Here is a 13605-nt window from a genome sequence, read left to right as displayed (position 1 = left end):
ACGTTTTTTTTTTCACAAGCTTGATTGAGCTTCAGCTTTCCCTGTGGGAGAGTGGTGTGTGTGTGTGTGTGTGTGTGTGTGTGTGTGTGTGCGCGCGCGCATGCCTGTGTGTGTGCACTTGTAAAAACATGAGGCTGAGGGTGGATGCTGTGAATATGTGTGTAAAAAGAGTGTACTGTTATTATTTGTGTGATAACATTGCAGAGAAGATTCAAGGCATGTGGTTTGTTGCACATTCATACACATAGTACATCCATAACACACACACAGTAGCTGGTACTGTATATTGGGATGAGGAAGAGATGAAAGGTGATGGTAATGTGATGTTTGAATGGGCACTACTTATACTGAACAAAAATATAAACGCAACATGTAAAGTGTTGGTCCCATGTTTCATGAGCTGAAATAAAAGATCCCAGCAATTTTCCATATGCACAAAAATGTTATTTCTCAAATGTTGTGCATACATTTGTTTACAGTGGCTTGCGAAAGTATTCAACCCCTTGGCATTTTTCCTATTTTGTTGCCTTACAACCTGGAATTAAATAGATTTGGGGGGGGGGGGGGGGGGGGGGGGGTTGTAACATTTGATTTACACAACATGCTTGCCACTTTGAAGATGGTAAATATGTTTTATTGTGAAACAAACAAGGAATAAGACAAAAAAGCAGAAAATTTGAGCTTGCATAACTATTCACACCCCCAAAAATCAATACTTTGTAGAGCCACCTTTCTCAGCAATTACATCTGCAAGTCTCTTGGGATATGTCTCTATAAGCTTGTCACATCTAGCCACTGGGATGTTTGCCCATTCTTCAAGGCAAAACTGCTCCAGCTCCTTCAAATTGGGTGGGTTCTGCTTGTGTAAAGCAATCTTTAAGTAATAACACAGGTTCTCAATTGGATTAAGGTCTGGGCTTTGACTAGGCCATTCCAATACATTTAAATGTTTCCCCTTAAACCACTCTATTGTTGCATATATATTTTTTATAAGTATTTTTTTTTTTTCATTTCACTTCACCACTTTGAACTAGTTTGTGTAGGTCCATTACATGAAATCCAAATAAAAATCCATTTAAATTACAGGTTGTAATGCAACAAAATAGGAAAAATGCCAAGGGGGATGAATACTTTTGCAAGGCACTGTACATCCCTGTTAGAAAGCATTTCTCCTTTGCCAATCCATCTGACAGGTGTGGCATATCAAGTGCTGAGAGGATTATTTATGCCTGTAATAAAACCCTTTTGTGGGGAAAAACTCATTCTTATTGGCTAGGCTTGGCTCCCAAGTGGATGGGCCTATGCCATTCAAATTCCACCCTGGTTACGCCCTGCCCAGTCGTGATAACCATAGATTAGGGCCTAATTAATTTATTTCAATTGAACTGTAACTCATTAAAATCGCTGAAATGGTTGCATGTGTATTTTTGTTCAGTATAGATTAATAGATTGTCATTTATTCCACTAGGCTGCGCTGGGAGGAACACACTAGGCTGGGAGGGAGGAGAGCAGAAGGGTGGATGAGGGGGTTCTATGAATGAAAACTTTATTCTCCCATTAGCTTTTCTCTATCTCTCTGCTCTATCTCTCTCTCTCTGCTGTGTCTCTCTTTCTTTCTCTATCTCTCTCTCTGCTCAGATTGGCGTTCATCTAGGCTTTTGGATATAGGGGGCGCTCTTTTAATTTTTGGATAAAAATACGTTCCCGTTTTAAACAAGATATTTTGTCACGAAAAGATGCTCGACTATGCATATAATTGACAGCTTTGGAAAGAAAACACTCTGCCGTTTCCAAATCTGCAAAGATATTGTCTGTGAGTGCCACAGAACTGATGCTACTGGCGAAACCAATATGAAATTTCAAACAGGAAGTGCCCCAGATTTTGAAGGCGCTGTGTTTCAATGAGTCCTTATATGGCTGTGAATAGGTCACGAATGAGCTTAGACTTTCTGTCGTTTCCCCATAGTGTCGACAGCATTGTGACGTATTTGTAGGCATATCATTGGAAGATTGACCATTTTACACTACATATGTATGTATGGTGGTCGCTTGGTGTCCTCCGTCGCAATTATTGCGTAATCTCCAGCTGCGTGTATTTTTCTGTTTGCTTCCGAGGAGAAACCCAACTGCCACAAATGATTTATCATCGAATAGATATGTGAAAACACCTTGAGGATTGATTCTAAACAACGTTTGCCATGTTTCTGTCGATATTATGGAGTTAATTTGGAAAAAAGTTTGGCGTTGTAATGACAGAATTTTCTGGGTTTTTTCTTAGCCAAACGTGATGAACAAAACGGAGCGATTTCTCCTACACAAATAATCTTTTTGGAAAAAATGAACATTTGCTATCTAACTGAGTCTCCTCATTGAAAACATCCGAAGTTCTTCAAAGGTAAATTATTTTATTTGAATGCTTTTCTTGTTTTTGTGAAAATGTTGACTGCTGAATGCTAGGCTTAATGCTATGCTAGCTATCAATACTCTTAAACAAATGCTTGTGTAGCTATGGTTGAAAAGCATATTTTGAAAATCTGAGATGACAGTGTTATTAACAAAAGGCTAAGCTTGTGAGTGGATATATTTATTTCATTTCATTTGCGATTTTCATGAATAGTTAACGTTGCGTTATGGTAATGAGCTTGAGGCTATGATTACGCTCCCGGATACGGGTTTGCTCGATGCAAGAAGTTTTAAACACTTCTATTCTCTGAGTGGAGAGTTCTTGGTGAATGCACCCCCTACTCCCAGGCATCCTAGAGATTCTAGTACTCCTCATTGAATATGTAGTGTGAGTTTGTAGCAGGGGGAGGATGCTTTCCTCTGTCTGCAACCTCACACTGTTGTCTTCTGTGTTAATGTGTTGTGTCTTCTGTGTTAATGTGTTGTGTCTTATGTGTTGTGTCTTCTGTGTTAATGTGTTGTGTCTTTTGTTTTAATGTGATGTGTTCCTGTGTTTTAAACTGTGCGTTTCCCATGTGTTTGCCTGCAGTCTGTTATTCACCAAGGTGAAGCTGGAGACATTGTGTCAAGGACCTGAGGAGGCTCTGCTCACCTGCAAACACATGCTACAGATCTGGAAGTCCTGTTACAACCTCACCAACCCCAGGTACAGTATAGTAGTACCCATTACACTGGTAAAATGTTCTGTCCACTAAATAGAACTGAAATGTGTAAGATGATAGCAGTCAAATTTGTTGGACACCATACCATTGCAAACTGCAGTATTTTAAGCCTCCTTCAGGAATGTTATGCCTCACACACACAAAATGTAGTCTTTTGGAATGTCAGACAAGAAGGAGTGAGGGAGTCTGGGGCCAAATGTCCATGATCTCAATCTCCTGTGTGAACATTAAGCTCCAACTTTAGCCTCATCTCCTACAAAAGGCTGGTATTAACTATGATGAGAGAGAGCAGCACTGCTTCCCTGATTATATCCATGGCTTTTTAATATGCTTTAAAGAATCCACTGAAGCTATACTGTACATAAAGATTCACAGGCCTGAGATGAGAGGACTGTATAGTCATGGCCAAAAGTTTTGAGAATGACATAAATATGAATTTTCACAAAGTCTGCTGCCTCAGTTTGTATGATGGCAAATTGCATATACTCCAGAATGTCATGAAGAGTGATCAGATGAATTACAATTAATTGCAAAGTCCCTCTTTGCCATGCAAATTAACTGAATCCCCCAAAAACATTTCCACTGCATCCACAAAAGGACCAGCTGACATCATGTCAGTGATTCTCTCGTTAACATAGGTGTGAGTGTTGACGAGGACAATGCTGGAGATCACTCTGTCATGCTGATTGAGTTCAAATAACAGACTAGAAGCTTCAAAAGGAGGGTGGTGCTTGGAATCATTGTTCTTCCTCTGTCAACCATGGTTTCCTGCAAGGAAACACGTGCCGTCATCATTGCTTTGCACAAAAAGGCTTCACAGGCAAGGATATTGCTGCCAGTAAGATTGCAACAAAATCAACCATTTATCGGATCATCAAGAACTTCAAGGAGAGCGGTTCAATTGTTGTGAAGAAGACTTCAGGGCGCCCAAGAAAGTCCAGCAAGTGCCAGGACCGTCTCCTGAAGTTGATTCAGCTGCGGGATCGGGGCACCACCAGTACAGAGCTTGCTCAGGAATGGCAGCAGGCAGGTGTGAGTGCATCTGCATGCACAGTGAGGCAAAGACTTTTGGAGGATGGCCTGGTGTCAAGAAGGGCAGCAAAGAAGCCACTTATCTCCAGGAAAAACATGAGGGACAGACTGATATTCTGCAAAAGGTACAGGGATTGGACTGCTGAGGACTGGGGTGAAGTCATTTTCTGTGATTAATCCCCTTTCCGATTGTTTGAGGCATCCGGAAAAAAGCTTGTCCGGAGAAGACAAGGTGAGCGCTACCATTAGTCCTGTGTCATGCCAACAGTAAAGCCTCCTGAGACCATTCATGTGTGGGGTTGCTTCTCAGCCAAGGGAGTGGGCTCACTTACAATTTTGCCTAAGAACACAGCCATGAATAAAGAATGGTACCAACACATCCTCCTAGAGCAACTTCTCCCAACCATCCAGGAACAGTTTGGTGACGAACAAAGCCTTTTCCAGCATGATGCAGCACCTTGCCATAAGGCAAAAGTGATAACTAAGTGGCTAGGGGAACAAAACATCAATATTTTGGGTCCATGGCCAGGAAACTCCTCAGACCTTAATCCCATTGAGAATTTGTGGTCAATCCTCAAGAGGCAGGTGGACAAACAAAACCCACAAATTCTGACAAACTCCAAGCACTGATTAATCAAAAATGGGCTGCCATCAGTCAGCATGTGGCCCAGAAGTTAATTGACAGAAGGGTCAACACTGCAAATATTGACTCTTTGCATCAACTTCATTTAATTGTCAATATAATCCTTTGACATTTATGAAGTGCTTGTAATCATACTTTAGTATTCCATTGTAACATCTGACAAAAATATCTAAAGACACAGAAGCAGCTAACTTTGTGAAAATTAATATTTGTGCCATTCTCAAAACTTTTGGCCACGACTGTAAATAACTTTGTGATTCCTGTTGATGTAAAAAGGTCTTTATAAATACACTTGCATTGATTGATTGATTGATTGTGCTATATGACATAAGTATTACATGAGTATTACATAACTCAACTCACTTCCTTACTGTTGCTGAATCCCATCTAGACATAACCCTGGTTCCTCCAGTGGCTCCCTCAATGCATCCCAAATGGCACCCTATTCCCTATTTAATGCACTACACACCCCTATGGGCTCCTGTCATACAAAATGGATAGAGTGCCATTTGGAACGCATCCTGTCTGCAGCTAATAGCAACAATGCTGCGGAGAGAGAGTCAGAGTGGGGACAGATCAGTCCCTCACATCATGTCAGCCTCTTGTTAAACTGGAGAATGTTATTCCACTGAGACCAACAGTCACAGCACCAACACACACACGCACAGCATGAGACTAGACCCAGTCCAGGGCTACTGTAGCCTTATTCCTATACTGCATAATCTGTCTGCAATGTATACAGGATGCAGGAGCAGCTCATTATAGAACGTGAGATAGCATTTACTTCAGACAAAACCTACAGGAGGGGGAATATTCCGGTAGATGAAGCATTGGCGTGTTAAAGTTGGTCCGGAGCTCTGTTTTATGGCGGTTTGTGTGTCTCGTGTTTTGAGCGATACTGCCTCAGCGTGCGTAGCACCTTCCCGTCTGTGCAGTTCAAATATACCGGCCAGATCAAACAACAGAAAATAACTGAACTCTATAATCTTGTTTCTCTCATGGCTCTGATTTCCTGGATATGACTGATTTGAGGAGAAAGACGCGGTAGGTCCTGATAGGAACCAATAATCCACACAGTGCACCAGACCAATGCATCATAATGTTTCATTGTCACATTGACATTTGACTAGGGGATCTCTCCATCTCTGTGACTATCAATCTACACACAATTACCCATATTGACAGAGCGAAAACATATTTTAGACATTTTTTGCAAATGTATAAAAAAACAAAAAACAGAAATACCTTATTTACATAAGTATTCAGACCCTTTGCTATGACACTCGAAATTGAGCTCAGGTGCATCCTGTTTCCATTGATTATCCTTGAGATGTTTCTGCAACTTGATTGGTCATGGTAAATGATTGGAAATGGTAAATGGTGAATTCAATTGATTGGACATGATTTGGAAAGGCACACACCTGTCTATATAAGGTCCCACATTTGACAGTGCATGTCAGAGCAAAAACCAAGCCATGAGCCATCAAAGGAATTGTCCGTAGAGCTCCGAGACAGGATTGTGTCGAGGCACAGATCTGGGGAAGGGTACCAAAACATTTCTGCAGCGTTGAAGTTTCCCAAGATCACAGTGGCCTCCATCATTCTTAATTTGAAGAAGACCAAGACTCTTCCTAGATCTGGCCGCCCCGAAAAACTAAGCAATCGTTGGAGAAGGGCCTTAGTCAGGGAGGTGACCAAGAACCTGATGGTCACTCTGACAGAGCTTCAGAGTTCCTCTGTGGAGATGGGAGAACCTTCCAAGAAGGACAACCATATCTGCGGAAGCACCAATCAGGCCTTTATGGTAGAGTAGTCAGACGGAAGCCACATCTCAGTAAAAGGCACATGACAGCCCGCTTAGAGTTTGCCATAAGACACCGAAAGGACTCTGACTCCGAGAAACAAAATTCTCAGGTCTGATGAAACTAAGATTGAACTCTTTGGCCTGTCTACCAACCGTCCCGTCTGGAGGAAACCTGGCACCATCCCTACGGGGAAGCATGGTGGCGGCAGCATCATACTGTGGGAATGGTTTGTTTTCAGCAGCAGGGACTGTGAGACTAGTCAGGATCGAGGCAAAGATGAACAGAGCAAAGTACAGAGAGCTCCAGAGCACTCAGACTGGGGCAAAGGTTCACCTTCCAACAGGACAACGACCCTAAGCACACAGCCAAGACAACTCAGGAGTGGCTTCAGGACAAGTCTCTGAATGTCCTTGAGTGAACCAGCCTCTCTGGAGAGACCTGAAAATGACTGTGTAGCGACACTCCCCATCCAACCTGACAGAGCTTGTGAGGATCTGCAGAGAAGATTTGGAGAAACTCGTCAAATACAGGTGTGCCAGGCCTGTAGCGTCAAACCCAAGAAGACTCGATACTGTAATCACTGACAAAGGTCCTTCAACAAAGTGTTGAGTAAAGGGTCTGAATACTAATGTAAATGTGCTGAATGTAATGTAATGTAACAGTTTTTGAATTATGGGGTATTATGTGTAGATCGATGAGGGGAGGGGGAAACTATTTAATCCATTTCAGAATAAGGCTGTAACGTAACAAAATGTGGAAACAGTCAAGGGGTCTGAATACTTTCCGAATGCACTGTGTGTTTTGTGTGGTGGTGTGCCTAACCCACCTCCTAAGCTTGGAGCACTGCTCTCGGTTTCATCACCCATACCATGCAGTACGCGTGGCTCTACCTTAGACACAAAAACACAGTTTTTAGTCTGAGCAGCTGTCATTCTAAGAGGATAGATGGGCAGAGAGGGGTTTTTAGGAAGCTTAGCTATCTAGTTGGTGTTTAACATCAATTCTGTATGTCTGTGTGTCCTAGTGATTCGGGTCGACGCAGCAGCCTGTTGGACAGAGCCATAGCAGACAGATGGACACTAAATGCCATGACGCTGCCTGACTTCAGTGACCCAGAGACGGGTAGGTGTCACCTCACTACCAGTACCTCACAAGCATAGCTTTGTACCAGTACCTTACAATGATATACATGCAGGTAAGTCTTAAAGCAAAACACTATCTTACCCCAGGCCATTTACCATGGTGGCTATCCTAGAAAAAGGGACATACATACAGGTTGATTATTATAAATTATAAAGCCTCAGTACCATGTCCAAGCCCCTATAGTCACAGTGTGTCCTGTCCTGTCTCATGACTACTGTATCTTCAGCTACACCTGTATCTCTCTCAACACAGTATCATACCGGTCATACCACTCTGCCACTTAGCGATCAAAGCTAGCGAAGTCATTGATTGGCGATTCAGCCAAGGAATAACATTCTAGGCATACATACATACATATACTGAACAAAAATATAGACCCAACATGCAACAATTTCAATGGTTTTACTGAGTTACAGATCATACATGGAAATCAGCCAACTGAAATAAATTAAATTAGTCCCTAATCTATGGATTTCTCATGACTGGGCAGGGGCGCAGCCATGGGTGGGTGGGCCCTTGGGTGGGTGGTTCCTTGGGTGGTTGGTCTGGATGTGGAGGTCTTGGGCTGGTGTGGTTACACGTGGTCTGCGGTTGTGATGCTGGTTGGATGTACTGCCAAATTATGGTAGAGAAATTAACATAAAATTCCCTGGCAACCACTCTAGTGGACATTCCTGCAGTCAGCATGCAATTGCACACTCCCTCAAAACTTGAGATGTCTGTGGCATTGTATTATGTGACAAAACTGCACATTTTAGAGTGGCCTTTTATTGTCCCCAGCACAAGGTGCACCTGATGCGGTTTAATCAGCTTCTTGTAATGCCACACTTGTCAAGTGGATGGATTATCTTGACAAGGAGAAATGCTCACTAACAGGGATGTTAAGACATTTGTGCACAACATTTTAGAGTAATAAGCTTAAGAATGGCAAGAGTGTGCAAAGCTGTCATCAAGGCAAACGGTGGCTACTTTGAAGAATCTCAAATATCAATATATTTTGATTAACACTTTTTTGGTTAATGCATGATTCCATGTGTGTTATTTCATATTTTTGATGTCTTCACTATTATTCTACAATGTTGAAAATAGTAGAAAGAAAGAAAAACTCTTTCATGAGTACCTTTGACTGGTACTGTATTTCCCTTCCGTTCCTGTCAGCAGTGCTAAGACCCACCCTGTATCCTGTCAAAGTATGAGCTTTCGTTTTAGACTTTCATTTTGTCATATGTCCAACAGTTTTTCTTTCCTATCACAATAAAGGCTTTTTTTATATCTGTGTTACCCCATACAGTATTATATTATGTCACTGATCAACTGAAAGGTTTCTCTAAGTCAGCTTTGCCATTTTTCTCTTCTTTCAGTGAGACGTTGCTAAGGGAACGACTACAGTTCTGTGTTTTCTATAGATCCGTGTCATCGCTTACTTTTCTGTTGTTTCTAGTCTCTGGCATTGGCTCCTTCTCGCTCTCGGGGTCTTCCGCTCTCTTTCACACCGGCCCCTCCCTCCTCCTCTCCTCCACATCCCAAGGCCGACCTCCCTCTGCATCCTCCGATGCCGGCTGGCGGCTATCATGCTTTCTGTGACCACAGCCTTCAACGACAGTCCAACAATAGTAATGCACCTCTGCACCGCCCACCACCATGTGCGGCCAATGGCATGGTTTGGTGTGCGTGACTCACAGCCAAATCACAGCAATGCTTGCTGAGTGTGCATTTTTAACTCACTGGAATTGTGTCCAAAATGGCACCATATTCCCTATATAGTGCACTCCAATTGACCCTGGCATAGTGCACTATATAGGTGATAGGGTGCCATTTGGGACGTAACCTGGGTCTGTGTTCCACTGCTTATTAGATCAACCCGTAGATACACAGTAGCTGTTGTGTTGTAGTGGTCTAGGCTATGGTGTGTGTTGTATGTACACTGAGTGTACAAAACATTAGGAACACCTTCCTAATATTGAGTTGCACCACCTTTGGCCCTCAGAAAAGCCTAAATTCATCAGGGCAGAGACTCTACAAGGTGTCGAAAGCGTTCCACAGGGATGCTGGCCCATGTTGACTCCAATGCTTCCCACAGTTGTTAAGTTGGCTGGATGTCCTTTTGGTGGTGGACCATTCTTGATACACACAGGAAACTGTTGAGTGGGAAAAAACCAGCAGCGTTGCAGCTCTTGACTCACCCAAACCGGTGTGCCTGGCACCTACTACCATACCTTGTTCAAAGGCACTTAAATATTTTGTCTTGCCCACCCTCTGACTGGCACACACACACAATCCACGTCTTACTGATTTGAAGTGGATTTAAAAGGTGCCATCAATAAAGGATCACCTGTATTCACCTGGTCAGTCTATGTCATGGAAAGAGCAGGTGTTCCTAATGTATTGTACACTCAGTGATGAAAACCATGCTGGAAAGGACAAGGTGAAAACAATACCCAGGCAGCACAGTACTATTCAGGTCGGCCTAACAGAATGATTCAGGTCGGCCTAACAGAATGATTCAGGTCAGCCGAACAGAATGATTCAGGTCAGCCGAACAGAATGAATCAGGTCGACCTAACAGAATGAATCAGGTCGACCTAACAGAATGATTCAGGTCGGCCTAACAGAATGATTCAGGTCGGCCTAACAGAATGATTCAGGTCGGCCTAACAGAATGATTCAGGTCAGCCGAACAGAATGAATCAGGTCGACCTAACAGAATGAATCAGGTCGACCTAACAGAATGATTCAGGTCGGCCTAACAGAATGATTCAGGTCGGCCTAACAGAATGATTCAGGTCGGCCTAACAGAATGATTCAGGTCGGCCTAACAGAATGATTCAGGTCGGCCTAACAGTATGATTCAGGTCAGCCTAACTGTATGAATCAGGTCGGCCTAACAGTATGAGTCAGGCCAGAGTGTCCTGTCCTGCAAGCCTAACAGGATTCTGTCAGCCTGTCACCATCCCATTGAAAGGGTGACGTTAAGTCCCTATTCTGCCTGATTGGCCGTCCTGTCCGGTTTAGACAATGAGTCAGCAGCCACTGAGGATATGAGAAGGAAAGAGAGAACAATGGAAAGAAAGAGAGGTGAACTCAGGGCACCGTATCGATCTATCTGACCGACTAGGTCTCAAGACAGATGGGTTCTTTTCTATAATCATATCCGTCAGTGGAGGACAAAAGAATATAACGACAACGTCAGACAAATAAGATGTCAGTTCAGTTGGCATGGAGGTTGTTTGGGGTAAACAGAGGTAGTACAGTATACAACATGTGAGGAATTTCCAGTCAGGCACTTGTACTACAGGTTTGTCTACAGGTTGAACCCACCCACGTTTGCTCAAGCATGCTCCCTCTCCACACACACGCCACTCTACTACCTATTCTCTCCTTTATCTACCTCTCTTTGTCCCCTGGCTTTCTCTTTCTAGTAATTCGTTTGTCCTTTGGTGTTCCACAATCTCTCCCCCCTCTGCCTTCTGTTGTACCATTTTATGGTTTACTGCTAGATAAAGGGTTAGATTGGGGCACTTCAAATAACCATTGTGTATTTACACATGCACTAGAGGCCCAAGGTTTTTGTGTTTGCCATAATAATGTGCTTGATCTTTAAATAAGGAAAAGCTTGCAGCTTCAACCTTTGTCAAGGATGGCAATATGGCAACCACAGAAACCTGCAGTGGTGAGGCACAGTTTAGGATTGATTGGATTTGCGCAATGATAGTGTATTTATGTGGATCAAATTTCCTAATTTCATTAGCAGTTAGTAACAATAGCATAAATAACATGAATAAAAGTGTTAAGTGTTCCCTGAAGTTAAAAATGACCTTCAAAATGTTTGACTCCAAAGTCTGCTATAGTTTTGTTGTTGAGTGAAAATGATTTTTAAGTTTTCCTGGCTGTATCTCTTTAATTACTCCTCTTTAATTTATTTTCTCTTTTCAGAAATCCTCCTTCTTTCTTTGTTTGTTTTTGGTTTGTTATTTTAAAGGCAGCCCTCCAGATGCTAACTCATCAGTATCATGGTTTTTACTCCATGTTTTCAGTTTGTAAGTAGCTCTTTTCTCCCTCCGCTCCCTTTCTCTTTGCCCACTAAGACGCTGGACTTCTGGCCTTGGCCTGATCTCTCCTCCACAGTCAGAATCTGTGCAGATCTAAATAATATCCCAGTGCCCCTGGGCAGTGATTGGGGACACTGCCCTGTGTAAGGTGCCGTCTTTCGGATGGGACGTTAAACGAGTGTCCTGACTCTCTGAGGTCATTATAGAGCCCATGGCACTTATCGTAAGAGTAGGGGTGTTAACCCCAGTGTCCTGGCTAAATTCCCAATCTGGCCGTCAAACCATCACGGTCACCTAATCATCCCCAGTTTACAATTGGCTCATTCATCCCCCTCCTCTCCCCTGTAACTATTCCCCAGGTCGTTGCTGTAAATGAGAACGTGTTCTCAGTCAACTTACCTGGTAAAATAACAGATAAATAAAATAAAGAATATATCCATCTGCCACCACCACCAACCACCTGCCTGTCTCTCTGTCTGTCTGTGCTCCTAAAGTCAGTCAGTCACCCACCATGTGCGGACTGTACCGGAGGCTGTCCTGTTCGCTACTCGCTAGTTCACCTTTTGCTCCGTTTTGTTTTTTTGTTTATTTTTTTTCCTCAGACCCTTTGTGCTACACCTCAACAATTAGCTCACTGAGCTCCCTGACTCGCTGGGCCAGCTATGGAGTAGGCTGCTCCATAATTAAAGAGTCAGTATCGTTTCCCCCGGCTGGATGCTCTATTCTGTTCACCAGATACGCAGCCTTATCGTAGACGCTCCCTCCACCTGACCATACAATGCAGCGCTCATTAGTCAGACCAGTCCCAGTCGGGCCAGCTGTTTTTTTTTTCTTGTTTTTTTCTCATTTTCTTTGTGGTTTATTTGCCTTAGTTATCGGGCTGTCAGATGGAGCCTGTCAGTCAAAAGGACTATGTTGTCCATGACTGCTGACGCCTGGCTGTTATATTGTGGAGACCAGTCAGTTTTGCTGCTGTGTATCTCGGCTTTCACAGATTATTAACAGTTTTCCTTTGAGCTTCTCTGACAGCAAACACGCATTGGCCACTTTCTTTTCACTAGAAACAAAACAAAAAGAGTGGATGAGCACTGCCTCTTGTAGTGGAGGAGGTACATAAAGATGTCTGAATTCAGATATGATGGAATTGTTTTACCACAATTCATGGAGTTTTTAAATTATGGCGCCAATAAATTAACACAGTCTACTTTTTTATTTTATCAAATTACCTGCGTCTTGGAGCTTCAATTGGGATCATGTGCTAATGACGATAATAAAAAAAAAGAGCAACAGAGCAATGTACTATACAGCAAACTTGGTATACAAGTGCATGGAGGTCGATATCTTTATGCATCTTCCCCATTCCTGCTGCCGCTCTGTGCTCTCAAGCCCCGGTGAAATGAATACCGTTTCTTTAAGAACGTGAAGATTCTTTCTGTGCTGCTGTGAACTGAAGCCCCACCCTCCACATCGCTCTCCATCAATGCCTTGCACTTTGTACCCTGCATGAAGGCCCTTTTAGCTAACATTTTAGGCCGCTGTGTGTGTGTGTGTGCGTGAGAGAGTTTGTGCTATTTTTTTCCTAACTGCATGGATCACAATTTTCACTCATCCAGTTAAAGAGTATACCAGTTTAATCCAGGCTTAGTTGGACTCATTCACCTGAAGTGTGTGCCATTTATCGAGATAACTGGATAACAGTATCTACAGCCTGCTTGGTGATACAGCCGTCTGTCTTGATGGTACAGCTCCTGGTGCTCTTTCTCTATCTATTCAGGGACCTTTTAAAACATCAATCCCGCCACTCATCC

General features: G+C 43.0%; 1 protein-coding gene across 1 annotated transcript in view; it reads left to right on the top strand.

The window, feature by feature from the left end:
• LOC110505731 (tetratricopeptide repeat protein 7B-like) overlaps positions 1-13605 on the top strand; it is a 122312-nt gene that overhangs the window by 58824 nt on the left and 49883 nt on the right. Inside the window, 2 exon segments of the mRNA XM_036962931.1 lie at positions 2993-3109; positions 7630-7727. Coding sequence (XP_036818826.1) covers positions 2993-3109; positions 7630-7727 — 215 coding nt within the window.

The sequence above is a fragment of the Oncorhynchus mykiss genome, chromosome 25 (assembly GCF_013265735.2).
Source record: "Oncorhynchus mykiss isolate Arlee chromosome 25, USDA_OmykA_1.1, whole genome shotgun sequence".
Classification (NCBI taxonomy): domain Eukaryota; kingdom Metazoa; phylum Chordata; class Actinopteri; order Salmoniformes; family Salmonidae; genus Oncorhynchus; species Oncorhynchus mykiss.
The sequence above is the reverse complement of the archived record's forward strand: the minus strand, read 5'-3'. Positions and strand labels throughout refer to the sequence as shown.